General features: G+C 40.9%; 1 protein-coding gene across 6 annotated transcripts in view; it reads left to right on the plus strand.

The window, feature by feature from the left end:
- The window catches only part of map3k4 (mitogen-activated protein kinase kinase kinase 4), a 30,951-nt gene that overhangs the window by 2,193 nt on the left and 1,100 nt on the right, over positions 1-27,658 (plus strand). For 2 of the 6 annotated variants that reach the window (XM_047351932.1, XM_047351937.1), the window contains exons 2-26: positions 5,678-5,865; positions 5,953-7,349; positions 9,921-10,334; positions 10,521-10,678; positions 12,282-12,398; positions 12,510-12,609; positions 12,762-12,845; positions 12,941-13,210; positions 13,296-13,445; positions 13,535-13,615; positions 13,791-13,952; positions 14,036-14,169; positions 15,455-15,533; positions 15,634-15,712; positions 16,204-16,306; positions 16,608-16,727; positions 19,966-20,066; positions 20,157-20,237; positions 20,320-20,505; positions 20,593-20,663; positions 20,752-20,868; positions 20,951-21,110; positions 21,224-21,346; positions 23,468-23,574; positions 23,988-24,167. In XM_047351932.1, coding sequence (XP_047207888.1) covers positions 5,678-5,865; positions 5,953-7,349; positions 9,921-10,334; positions 10,521-10,678; positions 12,282-12,398; positions 12,510-12,609; positions 12,762-12,845; positions 12,941-13,210; positions 13,296-13,445; positions 13,535-13,615; positions 13,791-13,952; positions 14,036-14,169; positions 15,455-15,533; positions 15,634-15,712; positions 16,204-16,306; positions 16,608-16,727; positions 19,966-20,066; positions 20,157-20,237; positions 20,320-20,505; positions 20,593-20,663; positions 20,752-20,868; positions 20,951-21,110; positions 21,224-21,346; positions 23,468-23,574; positions 23,988-24,167 — 4,762 coding nt within the window. The remainder of the gene's footprint in view (positions 1-5,677; positions 5,866-5,952; positions 7,350-9,920; positions 10,335-10,520; positions 10,679-12,281; positions 12,399-12,509; positions 12,610-12,761; positions 12,846-12,940; positions 13,211-13,295; positions 13,446-13,534; positions 13,616-13,790; positions 13,953-14,035; positions 14,170-15,454; positions 15,534-15,633; positions 15,713-16,203; positions 16,307-16,607; positions 16,728-19,965; positions 20,067-20,156; positions 20,238-20,319; positions 20,506-20,592; positions 20,664-20,751; positions 20,869-20,950; positions 21,111-21,223; positions 21,347-23,467; positions 23,575-23,987; positions 24,168-27,658) is intronic. The other 4 variants (XM_047351934.1, XM_047351936.1, XM_047351935.1 and 1 more) reach the window with 4 other exon arrangements.

Raw genomic sequence — 27,658 nt, forward strand, 5'->3', positions numbered from 1 at the left:
TTTGGTGCATAATTGGGGACAATATTGTAATTCCTTCATTTTATGCCTCATTCAGAACTACTAACCCTATCAAATAACTTGCACCAAATTTTTCTTTCTCTTTTATATGTTGATCTGTAAGTAGAAAATCCGAATCTGGCCTTGAAATTGGCATCTGCCTGGAAAAGGCTGATCTGTGCATCTTTAAGTGCATTATTTTGGTTGAGATTGTTGACTGAAATTGGTTGTAGTTTTTAGTTTTGATGCATTTAATGAATAGGGCAAAAAATCAGATTACTTTTTTCTTTTAGCCTTTGACCTGCCATTTAAAAGAAAATTGGCAAATTCAGATCCCCAGGAATATCGATGGGTGCAGCATGTCTTTTACTTCTGTCTGAATGACAATGCACAGTTTTTGCAATAGAACACTCCTCCTGTTTTGCTCAGATTACAGAGCTCTGCCAATAAACTACATTATAAAATTGAAATGGTACCCATGCACGCATGCATACAAAAATCTTTTACTTTGCATTTCTAAGCTCCATTCAAAACTCACAGCTATGTTGAGAAAGATGAGTTATGTGCTCACTCTGCAATTGAAGGCTATCTCTATCTCTGCAAGTACAGAGGTCCTTTGTCAATAATGCCTCAGTCTCAGTCTGTCTGAAGACATAGTGGCTCACAGGCATTCCAGAGATTTCAGGATGTGGTGCACTGTGTGCCGCAGTTTGCTGCCTGGAGCCCCAGAGCCTCTCCCTTTGGGTAGAACTCATTAATATCTACAGTTGCCATTGGCACAGACTGCAGAATATAGATGGATGGTCCTCTAATGTTTTCTAACTGCATCTTATCTCTGCCCACACCTGCTTTGGAGGTAGAAACTCATTTATTCACATTCTGTCTCTATAATATGCCATTTCCTTTGTCACAATTGTATCCCAGTTTATATAAAGATGCAAATCAGGGAAGTACTGGAAATGCACGGATTTGTGTTCTTGATTTTTATCTTTTCTAACACCCATGACTGCAAATGAAAGTGAAAGCTGCATTTGCTGCTAATGATGGCACCGTCTCAGATTGAGTTAAAAAGGTAGAGCAGACAGCTGCATTGTCTGATGCAAGTTGCAAAAGGTTAAAAAAAAGTCACTTCGTTTTTACTGTTTGACTCATACTGTAACAACATAGTTTGCAAAAAGCCTCCTTATGTAGTCATGGAACATAACATGGAGTTATTAGTCTGGACATCCATTGCTGCATTACACCAGTTTCTTTCCTGCTTTAGTTGCACTGTAATTCAACTCTACATTAGATGTAATATCTTGCAGAGTAAAACTCTAGTGTTGCATGTAAACAGCATGCTTGTTGGGGAGGCTGGGAGGTCCAATCCTGACAATGTTGCACTGTTCCAGTGAATGGGTGTGGTTAAGTATGTTGTGTTCATTGTTTGTGAATTCTGATTAACTCTGATCCCAGGACTGATCTGTGCTTCCCTCTGCCCTTTAATTACAGTTTGTACAAAGGGGTCAGAGATTCCTGCTGCAGAATAGATGAGGTATATCTCCATATGGAAGAGATTACAAGTGCACATACTCTTTTTTAAATTTTTTTATTTTCTATCACTTTTTGCACATCAGCAGTTAACTAAGGGGTGAAATCATTTGCTAGTAGACACATGCTTTTTACAGTGGGGGGTAATCAAAGTATGTGTTCAGCCTGCAGAGCTTCAGCTATGCCTGCATGACCTAATTAGAGAAAAGTGTGCTCTTACAAAACTCCAGCCACCTTTTCCTCCTCTTCCTCTCCAAAATAAAATCCCCTTTAGTTTGGGCATTGTAAGCAAGTGTGCTCACCAACCATCTGTGTGGCATTCAGTTGTGGGCCTCACAGGCCACGTGTCACAGCAACACAATAGAGTCCCCTTGCTTGTACAATAGGGTAGATGGTTGGTGTCAAAGGTCAGCCCCCCCTGACTGTCAGCCTTCAGTATCACCGCTTCTGTCGCTATTCAGCAAAGACTTTCGATTTTGTGCCGTTTATTATTCACTTAGTGTTTCTGCTCGGGGGCACGAGCATTCCTCTGGCCTTTATTGGACTCCCAATGAGCCATCAGATGAGCCATTGAGAGCAGCCAGACACCATCTGCAGTGATAATTCACTAGTGGGAGCCAACAGGGAGCAGCTTGAGGATCATAGTTTGGCTGTGGTTAACTACAAGAGACAAAGGCCCTGTAACTTTCTCTGTGCACTTTGTGCGTAGGTTTAGAGAAGTATAAAAAAAAATCAGAAGACTTTTCTAAGCCTTTAATGAAACTGCACACTGTTTGCGTGAAATGTCCCATGGCAACCCAACAAACAACCGGCAGTGATGGCGTCACTGGTTCTTATTTCATTTCTGAGTAGTTTGCCTAATCATTATTGTGACAGCAAGAGTTTGCTTGCCCGACAGGTTTGTAAAATATGTAGCTGCATTATTGCAGATCCTAAAGGATAAGGACGTGTTGACAATTTTGAGATAGGGTCATCTTTGATGGTCTATATAGCAGATTTTATACGCTGCTGTTCTGTGCTCCTGCTCAGAAGCATCAGTTTTGTTTTGCTCCTTCTGCTTCAGCTTCATAAGCTGGATTTTATGTTGTCGAGGTAAAGTGGTTGCTGGCTTAATGATAACGAAGGTAACATTTGGTATACAGTTTTAGTTAGTATTTCTACTTTAAATTAATTCAAATTTGGTAACCACACCGTAAAACAGTTTTCTTGATTGTCCATCAAGTGCATTTCTTGGACTAAAGAAGGAAAGAGCACCAAGTCATAAATGTAGCTGTATTCTGGTCTTTATGAGTGCAACTTCAAAGGCTTTTGAAGATGATTTTGTCCTCACTTCATGCAGCAGCAGTAGTGCCCTGCCTCCAGCTGCCTAGCAGCTAAGTTAACCTCTAACTAGCTGTATCTGCTGTGGTCTTTGTTGTCTATGTCACTTCAGCATATAAATATGTATTCAGATTGTCTGTAGGTGTAAATATTCATGAATGGTGTGTGCTGTATACCATTGAAATGAAGTTAATGTTATTGGTATACGTAGTTATAGATCATTCAAACTGGATAAGTACCCTATGGATGACAAAATAACTACTTAAGTATACATATTTAAGGATAGTGTAGACTATATCTGTGATTTCTATGTAGGATTATTTCAAACAAATTTGCTTCCTTCTTTTGATCTAGAAATGGCTGAATTTTATATCTGTTCTGCTTTTTTATTTCTTTATTTTGCATCATCTAAAACACAGTTATAAAATAAATCCATCATATTAATGTGAAAATGTAATGCTTGTGTTTTGTTCCTGTTTATTGACATTTTATTACACAGGTATTCAGAAATAAAGATAGAATAAAGATTATTCATTGATTCTTAAAATGTTGTTGATTTTGGCTAAACAGTTTAGGAAGTTGGTAAATCATGAGGAAAAAAGTAATTTTACTATAAAGCAATATTGTGATGTGATATTGTGATTGTTCATACATGTTTCTTAAGCTTAAGCTAAATGCTCAGTTGTTTCCTTTAGAACACCAAAGATGTATTGGTCATTTTATAGTCCTTGACTGGACAATTGCCCTCTAGGTCTGGGATCTATAGGGGTATTCCATGTTTCCATGAATGCAAACAATTTCAACAACTATGACCTCCAAAGTTACCATCCTGATAGGATTTATCTTTACCTACTTGTATTACTTTTAAAATCTTAGAAGTTTTCCGTCTGCGTTTAATCTTTTGATTGCCTTGTGAAATAATTGATATATCTAGACTCGCACGTAGAGAATTGGCAGCAGCTGTCTGTCTGCCCTACATGTCAGTTTTCAGCTGCCTGCAAACTCATTGTATGTTTTTTCTGATATATTCTTTTTTGTGGCAGATGGGCAATAGAATCAGGATGTTCTCTCTTTGCCTCCCTTTAAAAAGGTTCAGCAACTGATATCCAGATTACCCCCTCCCCTCCTTTTAACAGTCTCTCTCTCCAGGGAAAGGGATCCAGCCTTTCTCCTTTATATTCCCACTACACAGATGTTAATAGACACGTGTTGGGGAATGCTTCTCTGTTAGATGATTAATGAAGAGAGTCATGGGGATCGCTGTAGATATAAGCTGTTTTCATTCAACTCTTCATCTGTTTTTTGTACTTTTTTTTTCTTCGGCAGGGTGACGCTCTCCGGCCTTTCTTTCTAATCCTATTAAAACCGACTAAGATTGACATTCAGGAGCAAAGTTCTTGACATTGTAATCTGGGAAAGCGTGCCGTTTGTTCTTGGTTCCCGAAAGGACCCTTACAAGTCATGCTCCCTGATTTCTTTCAGCAGAGCTGCAGCCAGCTCCTCTTATATTTCATTAAATGAAACTCAGTCATGTCTAGTTTTTGTTGAGTTGGGCAGAAGTGCACCGATCTCGATATTGGTGATTGATTTCTGATCTCTGTTTTTTTTTGAAAAACTTCCACATGCGAACTGTAATTTTTCTTTTAAAACTAATTAAGGTTGACAAAGCTGGAGCATTGAAAGCTTTTTCTTGCCTTCCTGTTGTGAGCAATCATTAAATATTCATGGTAGGATCAGAGGTGACATCACACCGCTGTGTGAGATGGCAGTTACTGTAAAAGCAGGATTATTTTATTACATTAAAACAAAGCAATTGATCACAGAATTTAATGGTTCTAGCTTCCTATATCAAAGGTCACTGTGGTTAGTATTTTAAAAGTGTCTGTGTCATGTTTGTGTTCCTTAGAGTGTAAATCTTTACCTTTTACCCTGGGATTTACAAAAGATTGCTAATATTATTAGATCCAGCATTTTTCACAAAAAGGGTTAAAAGTTCTAAAAGATAAAACAGAACAATTGTTCTGTAGTCCATTGAGTCTTCTTGCTATCCGCTGAAAGTCTAGCTCTGTCACTGTCACCCTGCTTGAATAAACAGACATGTCTTTAGAAATACAGTTTAAATAGCTTCTTGCATCTCTTTGCCTCCTCTGACTTCACTTTTTAACACTAAGTGATCCTGACGGCTAGCTTCCAGTCATCTTCAGCCAGTGATGGCATTCAGAATGAGTGTGCACTAAAATGATCCAATTATTATTATTTTTTTTACTTAACTGACCAGCCAGCCACCAGGCAGGACTGATCAAGCCATCCAGTCCAGTCAACCCTGATTTCTTGGTGCATCTCTACTATTAAAGGACTATGAGTTGCACTTTTTTGCCCACAGGATTGACCGAGTTTGTGGTTGATGACATACCAGGCATGGCTAACAATAATTGCTTTATCTCTTTAGCTGCTTGAGCTGCCATTTTCATCAGAGCTTATTATCCTATCTGAACGTCTTTAGTCACAAACAGACAACTGCTCTTACACATTTAGAAAGTTGCTAGACTCTGATAGACAGAGTACTATTAAAACTTACTGCTGATTGCTACAGACATCCATTCTAGTAACCATTTAGCCAACATGATTGCCTTGCTTTAGAGGAGATTTTCTGTGCACTTTATTGTTTCAAGTGACTCAATACCATATGCTCTTGTTAACAGATTTCCTAAAGGTTGGCTTTTGATATGATTGGAAAAGTGCAAGACTTACTTTAGCATCTCTGACAATTTATATTTAATCCTGTAAATATGGCACTCCAACCCATGCCTGTTTGGTGTAATCCCCACAGGCAGGCCAAGCCAGCAGAAGATGCGTTGCGACAGAACTCTGAGGTTGATGACTCCTCTGACTTTCCCAGCGAGGAAGACGAGAGTCTTTATGGCACATCTCCTCCTTATACCCAACGTCAGATAAAACGCATGTTTGGCAAACAAAAGAGTAGCCAGTCCAGGGGTGCTGGACGCTCTCCAAACAAGGGTAAGTTGTAAGTTTATAAGATAATATCTCCAAGCAATATAGGAAATACCTCCACTGTACTGACTTCAATTTTCCTTTGTGATCCAGCAGATGTTAGCCCATCTGTCCAGACAGAGAGTCCCAAGTTAGCCGAGAACACTGAGGAGATCAGCTACAAGCAGGGCAAAAAGCAGAGGGCCGCACTCCGCTCTACAGAGAGAGATAGCAAGAAGACCTTTGAAGGTTCTTTCATGCTAGATCCAAAGTCGAGCCATTTGGGTTCCCTGAGCATGGATCCAAGAAAACATTACTTGAGCCTGGGCTGCAGCAGTTGCAAGCTGCCTGTGACCATGCCCCACATGGCGCGAACCCACCGACAGACCTCCAGGACAGACTGCCCCGCCGACCGCCTCAAGTTCTTTGAAACTCTGCGCCTGCTGCTCAAGCTCACATCTATGTCCTCTAAGAGGAAGGAGAAGGAGCAAAGGGGCTTGGAGAACATGGCATTCATGGGCCACAACAATGAGGTCATTTGGTTGGAGCTGCAGGCATGGCACGAAAGGCGTTCCACTAGTGACCAGGATCTTTTTCTTTTCACCGAACGCAAAGCTATCCCTGAAATTATCAACAAAGTGCTGCACTTTAAGGTCAACTATAACAGCCTAAAAGGAGCCCAGTGTTCAGAGTCTCAAACAATCCAGGAACGTTGTCAGACTGAGGAGAAATCATTTGCTTTAGCAGAGACCAACCACTGTGGAGTAGACACCTGGGGTTTTAGTGCCTGCCCCTCGTCAGCAATGAACGCAGCCGAGCCTTTAGGATCCGGTGCTGATTGCAGGGAACACCTCCAGCGCCAGCGGCTGGCTTTTGAGCAGGTCAAAAAGGTTATGGAACTCTTGGAGTCTGTTGAATCGTTGTATCCCTCGTTGCAGGCTCTACAGAAGGACTATGAGAAGTACGCAGCTCGAGATTTCCAAGGCAGGGTGCAGGCGCTCTGTCTGTGGCTCAATATCACCCAGGACCTCAACCAGAAGCTGCGAGTTATGGCCACCGTGTTGGGCCTCCACGATCTATCGCGTATTGGGTGGCCCGTCTTCGAGATACCCTCACCTCGCTGCTCCCGTGGAAATGAAGAAGATAATGAGGAAGACGAGGAGAATGACTCAACGGCCACTTTTACTGCTGAAAGTGATGTTGAGGACAGAGATGCTGAGGTGGAGGGGGACATTGAACATCTAGCAGAGGAAGAGTTGTCTCCCATCCTGACACCTAAATTCGCCCGACTCCTGTCGGAGGAGGAGTTTCTCCCAGCTGCTACTTCTGGAAGCGTAGAAGCAGGTGCTGGAGGTGAAGTGTTTTGTCCCACAGCTATTTACAGACCATTTGTGGATAAAGCTCTGAAACAGATGGGACTGCGTAAACTAATACTTCGACTGCACAAACTGATGGACCGCTCTCTTCAGAGGGCAAGAGCAGCGCTGCTCCGACACACTCCTGCACTGGAGGTGAGACCACCATTTCTTTAACAGAGCACTCAACCATCTTTTACTTTTTAGAGCTAATGCATACCTCAAACATTTCTACATCCAAGCCATCAGTTCTCTTTCTACGATTGGTATAGAAAGTTTACACATCCCTGTTAAAATTCCAGCTTTTTGTTAAGTGGAAATGTGACCATGAAAAACATTTTTCATCTTTTAATGTGAGCTGCTATACTTCCTGTACAATTTAAATAAAAGAAATAGCATATTTGTGGGGGAGAAAATTACAAAAAGTAAAAAAACACACGTGTGCACAAGCTTAAACTAATATGTTGTTATTTTAATTCAAAACCAGCATTCACTCTTCCCTGGCAGGACTCATCAATACTCCACAGTACCTGCCCACACGGTTGGGCATCGTTTGAATAATTCTGATTCCTTGTTTTGATTCCGGTTCCTATAGATTCTCGATTCTGATTCTTTTAAGAGGCAGGGTCATAAAAGTTACGTAGTTTAAAAAAGGTAGCTAACCAGAGTTTTGGATGAAATTGTCTGAACTTCGCTATGAATTTTAACTATATTAACTTTTTATGTGGATTCTTCTTTGTTGGTGTATGGCAACTTCTTCCGGTCGACGAACTTGACATCGAAACTAGGAATCGAAATAAAAACATTTGAACGATTCCAGGAGAATTGGAACGTTTGTCCCAGTTCTAGTCGTTTTTTAAGACTCAATGCCCAACCCTTATTTGTGTGGACGCCTCGTCTCGAAGATTTTCCACAAACGTTTTCTTTTCATCATCACTACTTTTTCCAGACAGACTCAGAATACAGGATATTGTTGACACATGCAGCACACGACACTTGCCAGAAATTCCCGCAGCTTCTTCAATGTTACTGCCAGGCTCTTGGCCGCCTCCCTGACGAGTTATCATATTGTCTCTTCATCAGTTTTTTTAAAGAAATATCCAGAAACATGCCAAAAGAAACTGGTCAGCATTTATAGGAAGGGTTTAATTCATGTGTTGCCAATAAAGATTTTCCCATAGAAGGGTGTAAAAAATTGACGTGACATTTTTCATAAATTGTAAATTAAAAGAGCTAAATTATATTTAACAAAATGAATATCCCTGTAAATCTGATAAGAAACAAATTCGTAGTTGATTAAAAACAATCTATCGTTTCCCCTTACATTATACAATGTATAGTGAGATCCCTTTAAATATCTTGCAAACTTTGGCTTTAGCTAAAAGATGCAAATAAGCAAATGGTAAGCAAAATCCCACTTGGAGACCTGAAGTTTAGTCAGATTCACTATAACTGATATTGGGTGTGTACCCAATAAGACTAAGTGTTGAAATGGGAACAAAGGTGCATTGAGTGAAGTGTTTGTCTGAAGGTGTGCACACTAATGCAGCCAGGTAGTTGCAGATTTTTTACTTTCTACATTTTGTACAGGAAACAGCCACATTAAAAAAGGAAATGGTTTTGAGATTATTTATCATGATCTAATGTTATTATATCAAAAAAACCTGGCAATTTGACAGGGGCTGTGGACTTCTGAGAGCCGCTGTATAAAGTGTGCCCTTACTGTGCGTATTGTAGATGACCCCGTCTTATGCCTTGGTTTTTGACCAGTGCATGTTTTTATATCCGTGAAACATGGCTTTTCAGTTCTAATCTGTGTCAGTCAACACAGTCAACACATCTTATTGCTTAAATGATCATCAATTATGAATCTACCAATGAGGAAAATGTTCATTTTGGTCTGCAGTGGGGAGAGATTTAGTTTTTGATCCGTTGTTGATTTTGTATGCTTTCTCATTAAAAAAAGAACAAACGGTCCCAATTTCCTTTTTAATAGGTATGCAGAATATGAACTGAAAATCCAGAAAAAACACACTAGATAGAAGATGAAATTGGTTTTTGTGCCACTGTTTAGTCCCAAGATGAGCCCTCACATTTATCCCTATTATCCTCACTCCAGTGAGAGGAGATCCTGCATGCAGCTCTGAAACAAGGGGCAGCAGATGGTTAATCTATGTTTCTCCTAACTAAACAAAAGATGCGCAGTTTTCCTTCTTGCTTATGTTTCATGCAAATGGTCTTGTAGCTCCACACTTCCTTGTGCAGATCTGTTATCTTCTCCCTAACTTCCTTTGGCAGCTCTTTGAACTTGCCTGTGGGGATGGAGAGGTTGGAGTTGAAGAAATTGATTTTCAGGGCTGGTGTGCTTTTTTTCAGTATAAGAAGCTGAGATAAGAAATATTTGTACTTGTTTAATTTAATTTAAGTGATTCAGACTTCGAAGGGTTGTTTTAACAAACTGAGTAAAAGGGAGCATCTTAGAGTGGATTGTCTGAGATTGTCTATATCTGAGTGTTGAAGGTTAAGATGTAAGGTAGTATGACATGTTCCTAGTCTCCTTTTAATGTCTTTGATGGGTTAGCAGCAAGAACACAGTTCTGAATAACATTTATCAAATGTCCCCATATTTTATCAACCTGTTCTGGAGTTGGGGTACAATGCTCTTATGCAACCAGGACTTTTCCACTAATCAGATTTACAAGTTCTCTCTATATCTTCCACATGCAGTTTGCAGACCTCCCAGACCCCATGCTGTACAGCGATTACCTACCGGAGCTGTCCCGCCACGTATCCTGCAACAGTGCGAATGATCCGGAGCACGGAGCTGACCAGGTCTCCTGGGAGGACCTGCGGGACATGGATCTCCCGTCCTTCCGACCGGCGTTCCTCGTGCTGTGCAGAGTCCTCCTTAATGTTATTCACGAATGCCTTAAACTGCGACTTGAACAGAGGCCTGCTGGAGACCCCTCATTGCTCAGTATCAAGCAGCTGGTGCGAGAGTGTAAGGAGGTTCTCAAAGGAGGCCTTCTGATGAAGCAGTATTATCAGTTTATGCTGCGAGGAGTGGTGAATGATGCTCAAGGCCTGCAGACAAATGCCAATATAGATGACTTTGAAGAAGATCTACACAAGATGCTCGTGGTACGTTTCTCCTTATCCTTCCTTCCTGTGCCATTAAGGTTACACAGATGACAAAAGACGGATTTAACTTAAATGTGTAATTGCTGTTTATAAAAAACAAAACACACACACACAATGCTAATTTTAAGTTGGTAGTTGTGCATAAATATTAACCATGTGGCTGTGTGCCATCTGTCGTTGCTGTAGGTTTATTTTGAATATATGCGTAGTTGGATCAGGATGTTGCAGCAGCTGCCTCAGGCCTCTCACAGCTTAAAGAACCTGTTAGAGGAGGAATGGCAATTCACAAAGGTTATCACTCCTTACATCCGTGGAGGGGAGGCACAGTGTGGGGAACTTTTCTGGTGAGTTCAGGTTAAACTTTCTCAGATTTCAGCATAATCGGTCATTCTATGGCACCTGAATATGCATCATCATTGTAAACTGTATAATACACATTGCACCTGCTGACTAGAAAACAAGAGTCTGTCCAGTTCCTCTACTAAACTCAGTGATGTTATCCAAACTGCAAGTTATATAAAAAAAAAAACTTTACAGACCTTGAAGAGGGCTTCCTGCAGTATTTTCACTTTTTTCTATTTTTTTTTTCTGTCAATCAGAAGAACCATAAGAGGTAAAGAAAAATGTAAAAAATCTTTTGACAGTGCATAGTTTAAAAGGGTATTATCTAAGCATGTTTTTAAAATGGTGATTAAATATGTTCAAAAAATTGGACATAAATAAGGTAACAAGATGATTTTCTCAGACAAGTCAGACTACATCTTTTTTTTTAGATTCACACCATCTACTGGCTATTAAAAGAATGTTTATTCCGTTTCACATTAACTTTTAGATTGTTAGCACCTGAGAACTGACTTTCACATACTGTATGATTTTTCATGAGCGTTTTTTGGTGCAGTGTAGGAGAATATCAGGATTAACCTGTTTTTTATTGCAAGTAATTGTACATTGAAATGAAAAATCAGGCAAAATCAAGAAATTTGAGTCTTCAAAAGAATGACAGTTTGAAATAAAAAGTAAAAATCTTTAAATTAAAAACGAACAACTTCTTGTTTTAGTCACAACAGTTCCAGTGCTTTGTAAAAGTATTCATACTTCCTAAACATTTTTTACATTTTGACACTTTCCAAATACAAACCTTACTGTATTTTATTAGGATTTTAGCTGATCCACCAAGACAATTTAGCGTATCACCCTGAATACCTTCCCCCACACCCTCCCCACAGTGAAACACGGTGCAGGGACCATCATACTGTGGGACTCTTTCTTCTGGAGGAAATCTGTTCAAAGTTGAGAAGACGGATGGAGCTGAATATGGGGCAATGATAGAAGAAAATCTATTAGAGGCTACAAAAGACCTAAAGTTCTGGAGGAGGTTCTCTTTTCTCCACGACATTGACCATAAACATACAATGGAGTAGTTTGGATCAAAATTTATTTATGTTCATGGGCTAGGATGACTTAGTCAAAGTCCAGACAAAAATTTAATCTAGGATATGTGGCAAGACTTGAAAATTGGTGTTCAAATGCCCTTTATTTAATCTAAATGAGCCTTAGATATTTTGCTTGGATGAATTGGGAGAATTTTCAGTTTCTAGATGTTGCAAAGCACATAGAGACATACCCCAACACACTTACTGTTACTACAGCAAAAGATTGTTTAAAAAAATATTCCTAAGGGGCTGCAAAAAGTGACACCACACTTCAGATTTTTGTTTGACAAATAATTGCAAAACCAAGTGTAAACCTTCTCCCTCTGCACACATTATGCGATGTTTATTGGTGGTCTTTCAGATAAAATCCAGATAAAATCCATTGATTTTGGCTGCAATGTGACAGAGTGGAAAAGTTCAGAGGATAGGGATACGATTGAAAAACTATGTACTTTGAATTTGTTGTAGAAGCCCGTCAACTAATAGAATAATAAGACTGTTAATGTTTTTACAGCAACATTGCCGGTATGCTGCTGGAATCCACTGGAGAGTTTCTTGATGCTGGTTTGCAGAAAAGTGGGAATGAATTCTGGGAAAGTGCAGATGACAGCACGGCCTCAGATGAGATCAGGTTGGGTGGGGGGGTCATATTCACTCATATTTAAAAATATTTTTAGAAGATTCAAACGGGGCTGAACTTTCTTTAGTTTATTTTTCTCCCTTTGCTTCTTTTTATTGTTAGGCGCTCAGTTATTGAAACCAGTCGTTCTTTAAAGGAGCTGTTCCATGAGGCCAGGGAACGTGCGTCCAAGGCCCTGGGCTTTGCCAAAATGCTCCGCAAGGTGAGAAACATCAGTAAAAACATTTTTTTGTTTTACTTAACAGAGAGCCACGTTTGTTTGAGGTTTTTAATTGATGTATGTGCTTGTTTATTTTGCTCACTAAAGAACCTGAACAGTATGTTCTGACACTTTGTTTGCCTCATACTCTACAGGATTTGGAGGTTGCAGCAGATTTTAGCATCACCAGTGGGGTGCCTTGTCTCCTGGAGGTACTGAAAATGAAAAACTATGTCAAGGTGGGTCTCTATCTTTGTTTTTCTTGTTATTTTGCACATATAAATGTTTTCCTCTGTGAGGTTCTTTGTGTAACTTAAATTTTGTTCCATCCCAGGTTCAGATACCAGGCTTGGAGGAGCTCCAGGTTTTTGTGCCTTGTGGCTTGAAGGATCAGCGGCCTCTCATCCTGCAGCTTCTTAACGCTGCCGCTGGCAAAGACTGCTCCAAGGAACCTGACGAAATGGCTGAGGATGATGCCTACCTGCTCATGAGCAAACACAGGGCGGGGGACTCCACTACAGATTCTGAGTGGGCTCACTGGGCCGGTGAGCTCCTCAAACTGGTCCCACAGATGGAAACCGTCGACACACTAAGAGCTATGAAGGTACTGAAGAAATTCTTCCCAGATTTCTGTCTCGGTATGTATATGTAGTCTTTAAATGCTTTCCACTGTTTTTATGTGGTTTCAGGTTGAGAATTTGCTCTTGATTGTGATGCAGTCAGCTCACCTGGTGGCCCAGCGAAAGGCTTTCCAGCAGTCCATGGAGGATGTGCTCACCCTCAGCCGGGAGCAAACATCCAGCCAGCCTCTCATTGCCAGCGCTCTGGAAGATCTCAAGGTACTTGCATAACCTGTGCGTTGTTGCAGCGACAGCTGTGCTTCGGTGCCCTACTTTCATATCTGTTTTTCTTTTTTTTTTTGCTGTAGCTGTTATATTCTACCCCAGATTTCCATTCTATATCAGTAAAACCAGACGAGTACCAGCCTCACTCAAGCTTATTTATAGAGGTATTACCTACTTTCAAAGCTTCAGCACGCAGTGTCTTAATGCCGAATGTTGGAATAGAGCCGTTTCAAAGCTTTGATCAGATCAGTTGTTTTGAAAGTTACTGTAATTAAAACAATGGTAATAAGAGCATTCTTTCATACTAACTCTTCCTTACATTTTACTGTTTTTTTACAGAACAAAGCCCTGCAGCTATGCATTAAAATAAGCACAGCCATCAACAGAGTGGAGTACATGTTCACCACAGAGTTTGAAGCAGAGGTGGAGGAATCCGAGTCAGCCACTCTGCATCAGTATTACAGGGAAGCGATGATACAGGGCTACAATTTTGCCTTTGAGGTTAGAACCTTCGACAGTATTTAGTGTAAGCCTAAATGTCCAACACTGTGTTTTTTTTAATGCATTTACGTTTTTCAAAACAGTACCACAAGGAGGTGGTCCGTCTGATGTCAGGAGAGTTCCGACAGAGAATTGGTGAACGCTATATAGATTTTGCACGCAAGTGGATGACCTACGTTCTGACCAAATGTGAGAGTGGAAGGGGCACCAAGCCAAGGTAAGACCTAGTCATCTGTCAGTCACCCAGTCACCGCTTCTTCCATAGTGGGTTGCAGGGGATCTGGTGCCTATCTCCAACAGTCTATGGGCGGGAGGCAGGGTACACCCTGGACAGGTCACCAGTCCATCACACAAACAACCATGCACACACTCATTCACACTAATTTAAGATGAAAGCAGTAAGAACACGGAGCTTCAACTTCAGTAAAAAGTCAGATTAGCTCTGGGATAACAGAAGCCCATTATGTTTATTTTGATATTATTTGTCGCAGAGTTTAAGTTGGTCAGTGTGCTGCAAAGAGCTGCACGTACGGACTGTATGTTAATCAGAAATCCTAAAGACCATTTATGACTGAACACTATTTTGTAATAATGTTGCATATTGTAAAGGAATACCTCCTTCAGACACTTTACGAAATTCCCATTTTCTGGTGCTGCTGGTACCAAACAGACATAAGCTAGTCTGGATCGTGCTTCCAAAGACCGCTGCTTTTTAAAAAAAAATTTTTTTACAGCATTACTAAATGAAATATTATGGCATCTTGGAGGGATACTCCAGGAAATAATGTGATCTTATGAAGTTAAACTCTCTCCTTTCACTGCAACCTGAAACAGTGCAAAGTAAATAAATGGATCCAAAAGAAACATTTTGAGGAGAATTCTTCAGTGACGTAACATCACGACTCTTAGTTGGCTCTCTGGTTGGGGAAAACCAAACTTCTTTTTTTTCATAGAACCACTTAAGAACCAACTCTAGCTCCAACCTCTGTGAATTCATTTCATCCTAGGAAATATTGACAGAATACTAGAAACATAAATGTTATTTTTTGATCATCTTTTAATGTTTGAAAATAAATAGTTGCATAACAAATTGTGGTTGAATTGCTTTTTAGTTCATGCTCTTTCATTTTCTACTTTAACTGCATTTATTTTATATTCATTTAATATCTTGATCTTCTTTTTCTAACCACACCTACAATGAAAACACTGTACTTAACAGTATGCAATAGAACATGCAGAACTTGACAGACGTCTTTGTATCATAATAGGACTTTTTCAACAACTCTGCAGACACTAAATAGATACATTTATAAACACAATATGCAGGTAAAAATATTGATCCAACCAACAAAACAGATATATAATACAAACCTACCGTAACTTTTTGGATCCTAAGGTCATCCCAACTTGCCTCCTTTCCTCTACTGTAGCTATCCAGCTTCATGCTTTGTTTATTGCAGTTTTAAATTAGACTGCCTGACCCCGGGGTTTTACTTCTACAGGTGGGCGACTCAGGGATTTGACTTTCTTCAGGCGATTGAACCAGGTTTCATATCTGCATTACCAGAGGATGACTTCCTGGTGAGATTACCAAAGCATTTGATTCTCTTTTTCTTACTTACGTTTGCAGAAGTTGTGCTTAGATTGTGATAATTATGTTAATTATATGTTTTTCCTGCAGAACTTGCAAGCTTTGATGAATGAATGTATTGGACATGTGATTGGAAAGCCTCAGAGCCCCGTTACTGGCCTGTACATTGGTAAGATGCTTTTTGTGGTACAAACTCTTGCTTTAAGGATAGTTTTAGTTTCTTTTCTACTGCAGGTTTGTTATTCATGCGAAGATGAATGACTGGAGTTCTGTTAGACTAGTTGTTAAAACTAAGAATGCATGATGTATTTGCATCAACATATATTAGTCATTTTTTAACACACAGCGTCGGACCTGTAAGTAAAACTGGGCCGATGTTTATTTCCATCTTGTTGCTGTTTGTGTATGTGTTTCGGGAATGGGAAGGAAGTTGGCCATGTGGTATTTATTTGGGTGGGTGACAGTGATGAAGCACAGGATTTACCAGTGTTTAACTGAAGCAGAGAAACAATGTCAGCGGTGTGGTCATTTTTTTCATGGTGTTGAAAGGGTAAGGATAGATAAATGGATGGATAGATCTCTAGATGTATGGAAGTATCTTTTATATAATCACTTTACTCACTTTTTTTTATTATTCAATGGTTGGGATTTTTTTTTCAGCACCCAGGAATAGTCCTCGGCCTGTGAAGGTCCCTGCTCCTGTCCGCTGCCACAGTGACCCACCAAACCCCAATTTGTTTATCCCTAATGCAGAAGGCTTGAGGTAAGTTACCACAGTTTGGGTTGTTTGTTATAATTTATTTGGTTTGGTGTGCATGGCTTTGCTGCTTATATTCTTATAGTTTTGCTTCCAAAAGAAGTATATTTGAGCTTGTCTTTGCATATTTTCGGACTCTGTCTGCAATCTACTTCTTTTTTTATCCTATTTTTCATATTTATAGTGCGAGCGAGCGAATGTGTCTGTCCCACAACCAGTCACACACATGTACATAAACACACTTTCTAATTCAAACTGCCTCCCCTCCCAAGGCAGCGCGTTTCAGTTTGTTTTTTTCACCATACAGCTCTCGAAGCCTTCCCTGCGATCTTCGGAACCAGCTGTTCCCCGACGGCCCTCGGCCCATCCCTCAGGGCCCAGGGGAACACAGCCCCATGAAACCCAGCAGCAGCCCCAGTGATGTCAGGTAGCCCTGCCCCTAAGTGACACAGTGAGAGTTTTAGTGTCAAACCAAAGCCATTGTACAAGTTCTCCAAACTGATGGAGGAAGTGCTTCATGTTTTGATTTTAAATCTGGTGGAGGATTTAAGGCACTTTCTTTAGTGCCTTGGAGGTAGTGACGTCGTAATGGGAAGGATTACTTCGTTCACACAGATTTTATGGCTGATTTTCAATATCCAATTTTTGTACAGCCTTAATCTGCAGATACCGAATCCAGTAAGAACAGCAATGAATAGTTTTTCTTCCCTTTCTGCCACTTGCGGTCATTAATTATTTATTCTACGAGCAGAGGCAACTTGATGCTGCTACATGAGAGGGCATTCACCATAAAAAGGGTTCTATTAATATTTAAAAAAATAGACAAAATGAATACAGAGCTAAGATTTTAATTTGACTTTAGCATCTTCTATATATTAGCTAAAGCAAGGTTAGCATTACCAAAAATAGTTACCTCTATGTGTATTCCTTCCTTGGGAATGTAGTTTAAGATTCCCAAAAGGCTGCTAACATTTTTAAATCCAACATGTTCCATGACTGAGGTTGTTGTAATATGTCCAGCCTTCCTATTAGCAGCTGAAAGTCTTACTCTCTCTCGCAGGCTGTAGAACAAGCAATTTTACCCCCAATATTAGTGTTGAATATATTAGTTTTGAGAAACCTAGCATGTGTGGGTGAAATTAAAAAAAAAGGTTGAGTCATCTGTATTAAGTAAGATTCATATTTTTATTTAAAAGGTGCAAAATAGAACCACAGTATGCTCATAGAAAAAATCTTTATGTATATATTTTCATAAATTAAGTAAAAATGATCAAAATATAAATACCCATGTGGTGTTTTACTACATGGGTACTACATGAGTGTTGGGTGCATTAATGGAATTTTAATGAAAAATGTAATATAGAAACAAAATAAACAAAGCAAAATATAGCTCATTCATTCATTCATTTTCTATAACATTATTCCATATTGGGTCACGGGGGAGCTGGTGTCGATCTCCAGCGGTCTACGGGTAAGAGGCAGGGTACCCACTGGACACATCGCCAGTCCATCGCAGGGAAAATGTAACACAATAGAAGAGAAAAAAGGGCCCTTCAGTTGCTGTGGCAAAAATAAAAATCACCAATAGCACCATTAAATAGAACTTTAAGGCAACGCACTAATGAAAAACACGTAAATTAACCGAGTAAAGCGTACAAACGTTTTGTTGCGCCACTCATGTTACGTCATCAAGCTAGAAGCACACTGTGACCGTGTGCTGTCTCTCCCGGTGCATGCAGCCTGTGTCAGCGTCGCAGTCAGGCCACACACGTACCTGGCGCCATGAAACGTGATGAAAACAAACGGTGAGCGATGAGAAGGCACACTGTATGCTCATTCCTACCCTCCTTTCAGGTTTCCGTATTTAATTTGCCTAAATAATTTCATACAATTTAACATTTAATTGGATTATAAGCAAAGAAAGTAGTAAAAAAAACACTAACCAAGACTCGAGTTCTGTTGTTAATGGTAAAAAGCTGTTCAAAAGAATTGGATCGTTTGTGTACATCACATCACTAATCTCTTACTAATTTACTTGTATCTTTTGTTGTTTGGTTATTAGCATTTACAACAAGAATGCTGATTTTCAGCTTCTGGTAGTTCGCTGTGCTGAAGCAAACACTGTAGTTGTGAATTTAGTGGCAGATATTGGAGGTTACTTTTGTAATTTTTTTGACTCAGTTAAAAGCAGCATCAAGTCCTTTTAGTTTAGAAACACCAGTGGCGGATGCTGGTCTTTCAAGGAGGGGAAGCTCAATTTCAGGATCGCTGATTCGCTCATTTCGCTGTCAATCAAACAGGGATTCAGCCTCAGACAGATCATCCAATCATCATGCAGAAGCTGAGCGTCCGGGCCAACCGAGGCCTGCCCACTGCCCCATAGACCCCCAGAGACGCTGAGCGTCCGATGGGCGGGACAAAGCCCAGCATTTTTGCTTCGCTTTTGAACTCACTGTTTAAAGCACTGTGAAGCTGCAGGAATGAGTGAGAGGAAAGCCGCGTCGTTACCAGTGATAAGAAGCTGATTCTGAACAAAAGTTGAGCGGGTTGTAGTGTATATTTAGTCAATGACATGTACACACAACAGTATATATTTGATCACTTATTTTTTGACATTTTAGGGGAAGCTGAGCTTCCCTCGCAGTCTTAGAGCAATCGCCACTGAGATGCATGGATGTAAAAGTGATCGATTCTGAGGCATTTTCCTTCCAAATCACCTGTCTAAGACGTTTTGGTTTTGTTGCTGATGTTACGACTGTAGCATGGTGTTTGGTTTGGTTTTATTTTCGTGTGCTACAAGATACATGTGCATGGAACCATAACACATTCTCAAATAGTTTCATAAATCCTAAAAAGGTTATGTCCTTTCACCTTTTTCAGCCATTAACGTTTATATAAAGCTTTTGCAAACCCAAAAAAGGGACTTGGACAAATCCTGATCACTATTTAAATGAAGACTGGTTGTTGTGCATGGAATGAAAATGGACGCTATCTTACTGAAGTAAGATGGTGCTCTGCTTTATAGTGACTTCTACATCAGGTTGCCTTTGATGCTATTTGATCGCTTTTATAGTTGATGGCTTAATAGTGAGTGGAGTAAAAATCTATTGACTTATGTTTCAGCTAAACCTTGTGTCTGTCTCTGATGCATGCTCAGCTGCTTGTGCGTTTTGATTTTCCATTTTTTCATTTATTAAAAAAATGAACCCAATTTTTGATTTACACAATATGTAAAGCTTTGTGATGTGTGTGCCTGTGATGCTAAAGCTTACAAAAAAGTGGGGAGATTGTAATGATGGAAAAGAATCAGGAAAATGGTGTTTAATTATAATTGATAATGCAATTTTCAGCAAAGGTTTTGCAATTGCATGTTTTCCTGATATTCTGCAGCCCTAGTTTATGTATAAAAACATTTAATGTCAAAAACAGAAGATACTACCAAATATTAGTTATCTTTTTAAAGGTAAATAGGTTTTTATAAGGTGGACTTTTTCACAGTTATTAAATTCAAAGAGGCCCCAGAGTGCATCAGATTGTAGCTTGTACATACACTAAGGCATTATTTTTGGTTTGGTTTTTAAGTGAGAAACCCCTTCATAGAAATTTGCTGTTTATGTCAATAGTGTGGTTTTATAGCGAACTGATTTTCCTTCACGTGTTCTCAGGGTATCCGGTTTCCACGAGAATGATCGTCTTTCAACAGTTGCAGCAGAATTAAATTTCAAATCACTGAGCCGCCACTCGAGCCCTACTGAGGACAAAGAAGGTGGGAGTTCACACTGATTTGCAGGGCATATATTCACCTGCTCACCTTAACTTCCTTGTGTAACTTTAAAAAAACAATTGATTGTTTCAGAACCTGCATATCCAAAGGCCGATCCAAACAGCTCTGCACGCAGAAGCTGGGAGCTCCGCACCTTAATTAACCAATCCAAAGGTGAGCTTGCTTCTTTCAGGGGAGTTTTATTCATTGGCTCAAACATAATGAACACTTGACGACTCTGTTTTTGTGTTTGTAGACATGACAGCCCGGCAGAGCCCAATGGAGGCCGTCCGTCATTCCATTCGAAAGTTCGAAGAGAAGCACTACGCCATGATGAAGCAGCGGAACATAATCGGTCAAGTGTGTCACACGCCAAAGTCAGACGGCATGTACGTTGGGCTCCGGAAGGTGACTTTCAAGTGGCAGAGAGGCAACAAGATAGGTATGGTTGTGGGACTGCTACTTCGATTGTTATGCATTTTATTAAGTACATCTGCAGACAATAATTAAATATTGTATGTAATATCAGGAGAAGGTCAGTATGGAAAAGTGTATACCTGCATCAACGTGGACACTGGAGAGCTAATGGCCATGAAGGAGGTATGTTGCACAGGAAAATGTTTAATAGATTAAAAAACACAAGTACAAAAGTATAGAGATGTAAAGCATGTTTTTCGTTTTTATACAGATACGGTTCCAGCCAAATGATCACAAAACCATCAAGGAGACTGCTGATGAGCTGAAAATATTTGAAGGCATCAAACACCCAAACCTTGTGCGATACTTTGGAGTCGAGCTCCATCGAGTAAGAAGCTTGCAGAAAATCAAGGTAACATGTGGTGCAGACTGAAGCAGACTGGTGTAAATGTGTGTTTGCTGTCTTGTAGGAGGAGATGTACATCTTTATGGAGTACTGTGATGAAGGCACTCTGGAAGAAGTTTCCCGACTGGGGCTCCAGGAACACGTGATCAGGCTTTACAGTAAACAGATCACTACAGCCATAAATGTTCTCCATGAGCATGGCATTGTTCACCGTGATATCAAAGGTTAGTGTTGGATTTTTGTAAATATTTCTTCTGTTATAGATGTGTAGAAAAGTCCAAAAAATCTCTCAATAGCCATCATCTCATTACATTGTGTTTTTATTCATTTGTGACAGGAGCAAATACTTTCCTCACATCATCGGGCTTGATTAAGCTGGGCGACTTTGGCTGCTCAGTCAAGTTAAGGAACAACACTCATACCATGCCAGGGGAGGTGAACAGCACCCTGGGAACAGCAGGTAAAAGATGACATCTTGCCTCAGAGTTGCACACCTATTGGTGCTTTGAGACCATAGACTGGAACAGTAGATGGCCTGGTGTGGTTCAAATCTTATGTAGCAGATCGTTAATTGCCATTTAGCAGTTCTAAATCTTATCGAACAAAGATCATGTTGGGTTCCTCAAGGCTCCATTCTAGAGCGACTTTTGTTTAGTATCTATATGCTCCACCTACCTCAGTAGGAGGAGTACTACTACATCTCTTACCATATGTGTGCTAATGGCACCTAATTTTGCACTGTATTTCTGTGTCTCCACATAACCGCAGTCTTTCAGTCAGTGGGTCAGTCTACCCCTAAAATTAATGACTGGATGGGTCAGAATTTCCTCTAGCTTCATACCGATGGAAGTCATTGTTTTTTGTTGGGTTTTTTTAACCCACGCAACTAGACTCAGTGAGGCAAGAAACCACAGAGCCTGCAAGAAAACCCAGGTGTCGTCATGGTTATGAGTTTAACATCCACCTTAAGTGTATTGCCAAATTTTTTAAATTGCATTAGCCCCTTTTCCACCAAAAACCCTAGGATTTAAAGCCCAGAATTTGTTTTACCTGGATTAAAATTTAATCCTGGTGATTTGGGTGACTTCGGTTTCCATTTTCTAGAGGCCACGGACCATTTATTTACATCAGCGTAATGTTGTGAAGAAAACTGCAAACACATGGCTTTACTTTGTTTAAAAGACTATTAGCTAATAAATAATGTTTTTGTTTCAACTGATAAACAGTAGCAGATGATGAGCAGCTCTAGAGTTAAACAGCAGATTAATTCCTTCCATTATTTCTTAAACTCCACTGGATCCATAAGCAGGAAAGGTTTAAATCATTATTACATTTCTGTCTTTTACCATCCTGCATCTGGCCAGAGTTGTTGCTTTGCAACTGCATGATTCATTTACAATAACTACTAAACACTGATTAACTAACAGCTGTTGTTGTTTTTTTTTCCGTTTTATTATGATCAGGTAAACTCATATCAGATATCTACAGCACAAACAGAAAAATGTCTTGAGTAAAACATTTCATTTATTAGAATAGGAAAAAAAAAAACAGATAATTAGTCCAGAAGTGCAAGGAATTGATACCTTGACTGTCATAAGCAAAACATGAGTAAAAGTGCTCATTCTTGAAAAACCGACTGCACACATGCAATTTTGAGGTCTACTTTCTCAGTTAAAACATTTTAGAACTATTTTTTGTGATAAATTAATTGTATAAAAACAATACATGTGTACACTTAGCTGTGGCATTGCTGCAGCTGGTGGTGCCTCACTGCAGACAACCCCGGGGGGACATCTGGAAAGTTCTACTCCAGATCAGGACCTATAACCCGTGAAAGTAAAGCCCCGGGAAAGTAAAATTACCTGGTTAAATTTGTATTGAAATGCCCCATGGGCTTTTGAAAGCCTGGGGCTTCCCACAAGCAATTGAAAAAGAGCTGTTATTGTTCTATAAAGCATCTAGACCCCTGAAGCCTTCTGAGACCTGTTCACTCAGTGTTCCTTGGACCAGAACTACACAGTTACTTTCTGCACTCCTCAGCTCTGTAACAAACTGCCTGAAAACCTGAGATTTGTAGAAACTGTCTCCTTTAAATCAGGACTGAAAACATGACTTACCTATAAAGGTCAAAGTTTAGTTTTTGAGTTTATTTTTTATCACATTTAAGCAATTTTCTTCACTTTACACATTCCTCTGTACACCTCCTTTTTTCTCAATCTGGCGAGGAACACTTGAAGAAAAAAAATGAGACATTATGAAAGATGGGAAAAGTATTGCACAAGAACAATCAGAGAAAAAGATCTGATTATCTGGAAGCAAAATATTCAAATCGTTACGTCTAGAGTCTAACACAGTGCTGTATGTATGCAATTAATATTGCTCTATTTTATCTTCTGTTGTATTGGTCTGAATGTTTTGTGCTTTTTTAGGTTTTATGCTATGCATTTCTACCATTGCTCTTACATCTTTATGCAAAACCAAATTTGCTTCTGACAAGCCTTTATTTGTGCCAGATTATTCAAGATCATTAATAATGCATTTTTGGTTTATATTATTGCTTCTGTGTCTCCACATTTCTAAGCATACATGGCGCCTGAAGTTATCACAAGAGCAAAGGGGGAAGGTCATGGGCGAGCAGCAGATATCTGGAGTTTGGGCTGCGTTCTGATTGAGATGGTGACTGGAAAGGTAAGCAGTGGTATGGAAGGTATTTCCATTTGGGAATACATGAAACAAGACTTAACGATAGATCTACTGCAGCTGTCACCTGTACTTTCTTGTCATAATTTTAGAAAAGTTAATTTTTATGTTTTTAAAAGTTTCACATTCCAGATAACAGTTCCCTTTTTCACCCTGTTTGAACCAGTGAGATATTCTGCAAAGCATCCAGTGAAAAGTGATTGTGGTTAAAGCTGCTTTTTTTTAAAAAGAGCAACATAAGAAAACAAAAAGGTTATTTTCAGTTGCAGGCCTAAACGTGTTATGTTTTTACTTCCACTTTTCTTCCCACTAGAGGAAGTTCACCTGAGCAACCAAACAAAACTTTTAAAAAAATACCACAAGAGAATGACTCACTTTGTGATCTTTATCTGGATCTGCAGAGGCCCTGGCATGAATACGAGCACAACTTCCAGATCATGTACAAAGTGGGCATGGGCCACAAGCCCCCGATCCCCGAGAAGCTGAGCACAGAAGGGAAGGACTTCCTGGGCCACTGCCTGGAGAGCGAGCCCAAATGCCGCTGGACTGCCAGCATGCTTCTCGACCACCCATTTGTCAAGGTGAAATAGATTACTTTTGAATTTCAAAGTGCTCTTTAAAACCTTTGGGTTTTGTAAATAAAAAAATGCAATTGTTTCTCAATAAATTAGACTGTTTTAAAAAGTTTTGCTCATTATATAGTTATTACAGAAAGAGTGATATATTTAGTGTTTTTTTTTCTGTTAATTTTAATGGTCATGGCTTACAGCTAATGAAAACCCAAACTACTGGAAATTGGAAAATTACTCCAGACCAATAAAAAAAGGATTTTCAATCCAGAAATCTCAGTCTACTATCTGAACAAGTATTGGTTGGGCTTGTTTTACATGAATTACCTCATTGCTTCGCAGCGTGAAGGCGAATAAGCGGTAACTACTGAGGTGTTAAGGAAGTCTAGGTTGCTCAAATAGCAGCCTTCAGCTCGTCTGCATTGTTGGTTGTCATCTTCCTCATGACGCAAGTCCACATATCCTCTTTGTGGTTTAAGTCGCTATCAAGCACAGTGATACCAGGGTCATTAAACAGGTTCCTGTACCTTTGCAGAAGGTTTGTCAGCAGAGGGAAGCATGAAATGCTCTAAAATGTCCTAGTAGATGACTGTGCTGACTTTGGACTTAATAAAACATAGGGGATAATCAGCAGATGATAGGGGTCCTCAAATCTCACTGGGCAATATGCAGCTAAAGCAACTAAAGCTCTGCAAACCTGTTGTGAGGACGACAAGGAAGTGGAGCAGTGAGGCTGTGGAGAATTTCCAGGCGTGTTTAGGCTGTACAGACTGGGATGTGTTCAGGACTACTACCAACAGTCTGGACGAGTACACAGAGGCTGTGACTTCCTACATCAGCTTCTGTGAGGACAGCTGTGTACCATCATGCACCAGGGGGAGTTACAACAACGACAAACCCTGGTTCACAGCTAAACTCAGAAGGTTAAGACTGGATAAGGAAGAGGCCTTCAGGAGTGGGGACGAAGACATATACAGAGAGGCAAAGTACAAGTTTTGGCAAGGCAGTGAAAGAGGCCAAACGACTGTTCTCTGAGAAGCTCCAAAACCAGTTCTCAGCCAACGACTCTGCGTCTGTCTGGAAAGGGCTCAAGCAAATCACCAACTACAAGCCGAAAGCCCCCCACTCCATCAACGACCGACGCCTCGCCAACGACCTGAACGAGTTCTACTGCCGCTTTGAAAGACAAAGGGACAGTCCTGCAACCATCCCCCACGACACCCCCCAACAGCTGCAGCCACAATCCACCACCCCCACCTCTCCAACCTCAAGAGGGGCCTTGGCACCTCCAACCCCCACCCTGAAGTTCCCCCCCACCAGCCCCCTACCCACGCCGGGGACGGTTCTTTCCATCCAGGAGAGGGACGTCAACAAACTCTTCAGGAGACAGAACCCCCGGAAAGCTGCTGGTCCGGATTCTGTCTCACCAGCCAGCCTGAAGCACTGCGCTGATCAGCTGTCTCCAGTCTTCACAGACATTTTTAACACCTCACTGGAGACATGTCATGTGCCAGCCTGCTTCAAGTCCTCCACCATCGTCCCTGTTCCCAAGAAGCCAAGGACCACAGGGCTTAATGACTTCAGACCCGTCGCCCTGACCTCTGTGGTGATGAAGTCCTTTGAGCGCCTTGTGCTCTCACACCTAAAAGACATCACCGACCCCCTCCTGGACCCCCTGCAGTTTGCCTACAGAGCCAACAGGTCTGTAGATGATGCAGTTAACCTAGCCCTTCACTTCATCCTCCGGCACCTGGACTCCACAGGAACCTATGCCAGGATCCTGTTTGTGGATTTCAGCTCTGCCTTCAACACCATCGTCCCAGTTCTGCTACAGGAGAAGCTCTCCCAGCTGAGTGTGCCCGACTCCACCTGCAGGTGGATCACTGACTTCCTGTCTGACAGGAAGCAGCGCGTGAGGCTGGGGAAGCACGTCTCTGACTCCCTGACCATCAGCACCGGTTCCCCCCAAGGCTGTGTTCTCTCTCCTCTGCTCTTCTCCCTGTACACCAACAGCTGCACCTCCAGTCACCAGTCTGTCAAGCTTCTGAAGTTTGCGGACGACACCACCCTGATCGGACTCATCTCTGATGGTGACGAGTCTGCGTACAGATGGGAGGTGGACCATCTGTTGGACTGGTGCAGCCAGAACAACCTTGAGCTCAACGCTCTAAAGACAGTGGAGATGGTTGTGGACTTCAGGCAGAACCCAGCCCCACCTGCCCCCATCACCCTCTGTGACTCCACAATTGACACTGTGGAATCTTTCCGCTTCCTGGGAACCATCATCTCCCAGGATCTCAAGTGGGAGCCAAACATCAGCTCCCTCATCAAGAAAGCCCAGCAGAGGATGTTCTTCCTGCGGCAGCTGAAGAAATTCAACCTGCCAAAGACTATGATGGTGCACTTCTACACAGCCATCATTGAGTCCATCCTCACCTCCTCCATCACCATCTGGTACGCCGCTGCTACAGCCAAGGATAAGGGCAGGCTGCAGCGTGTCATTCGGTCTGCTGAGAAGGTCATTGGCTGCAGTCTACTGTCGCTCCAGGAACTGTACACCTCCAGGACCCTGAAGCGGGCAGGGAAGATTCTGGCTGATCCCTCCCACCCCGGTCACAGACTCTTTGAAACTCTCCCCTCTGGCAGGAGGCTGCGGTCCATCCGGACCAAAACCTCACGCCACAAGAACAGTTTTTTCCCATCTGCCACCAGCCTTGTTAACAAAGCCCAGAAACCACCCTGACATTCTCCCTTTCCCCCACACCCCCCCCTTTTTTTTGCTGACAGGACACCTATAACCTGCAACTCTATGCATTACATTAACGCTCAGCTTGGACTCCTGCCATACTTGCACAATGATCCTCTGCACTGTTGTACCGCTCTCGCACCCAATACTGCTCTATATTTACTCTCACTCACTTAAAACTGTGCACATATATTTATATTATATTGTAGATATGTTTATACTGTTTCATTTGTATTGTATTGCACCGACTACGCCAAAACAAATTCCTTGTATGTCCAAAAACGTACTTGGCAATAAAGCTTTTCTGATTCTGATTCTTTGATTCTGTCCCACTCTGGGAATCCTCCAGACCCTGGGACCTTGATTTCCAAATAAAATGCAATCTGAAAACAGAACATGGACCACTGAGCAACAGTCCAGTCCTTTTTGTCATAAGCACAAGTAAGATGATTCTGGCATTGTGTCTGGTTCAGGACTGGTTAAATGCAAGGAATGTTGCAATTGTAGCACATGTCCTGGATAAGTTACTATGTGGTGACTCTTAAATCACTGACTTTACTCCACTTCTAAATCTCCCCCCAAAAAACCTGAATGGGCTCTGCCTCACAACATTTTAAAAGCTGTCCTCATCTGTGTTGCTTCTGCCTAATTTTCTACTGCACTTTTTCCTTCCATTCAATTTCCTTGGATATTGCACACTGTGAGGCGTCAGCTTCTGTATCCAAGCTATCCTCTATGTGGAAGGTGTTCATGGCTG

This window comes from Girardinichthys multiradiatus, chromosome 22 (assembly GCF_021462225.1).
Source record: "Girardinichthys multiradiatus isolate DD_20200921_A chromosome 22, DD_fGirMul_XY1, whole genome shotgun sequence".
Classification (NCBI taxonomy): domain Eukaryota; kingdom Metazoa; phylum Chordata; class Actinopteri; order Cyprinodontiformes; family Goodeidae; genus Girardinichthys; species Girardinichthys multiradiatus.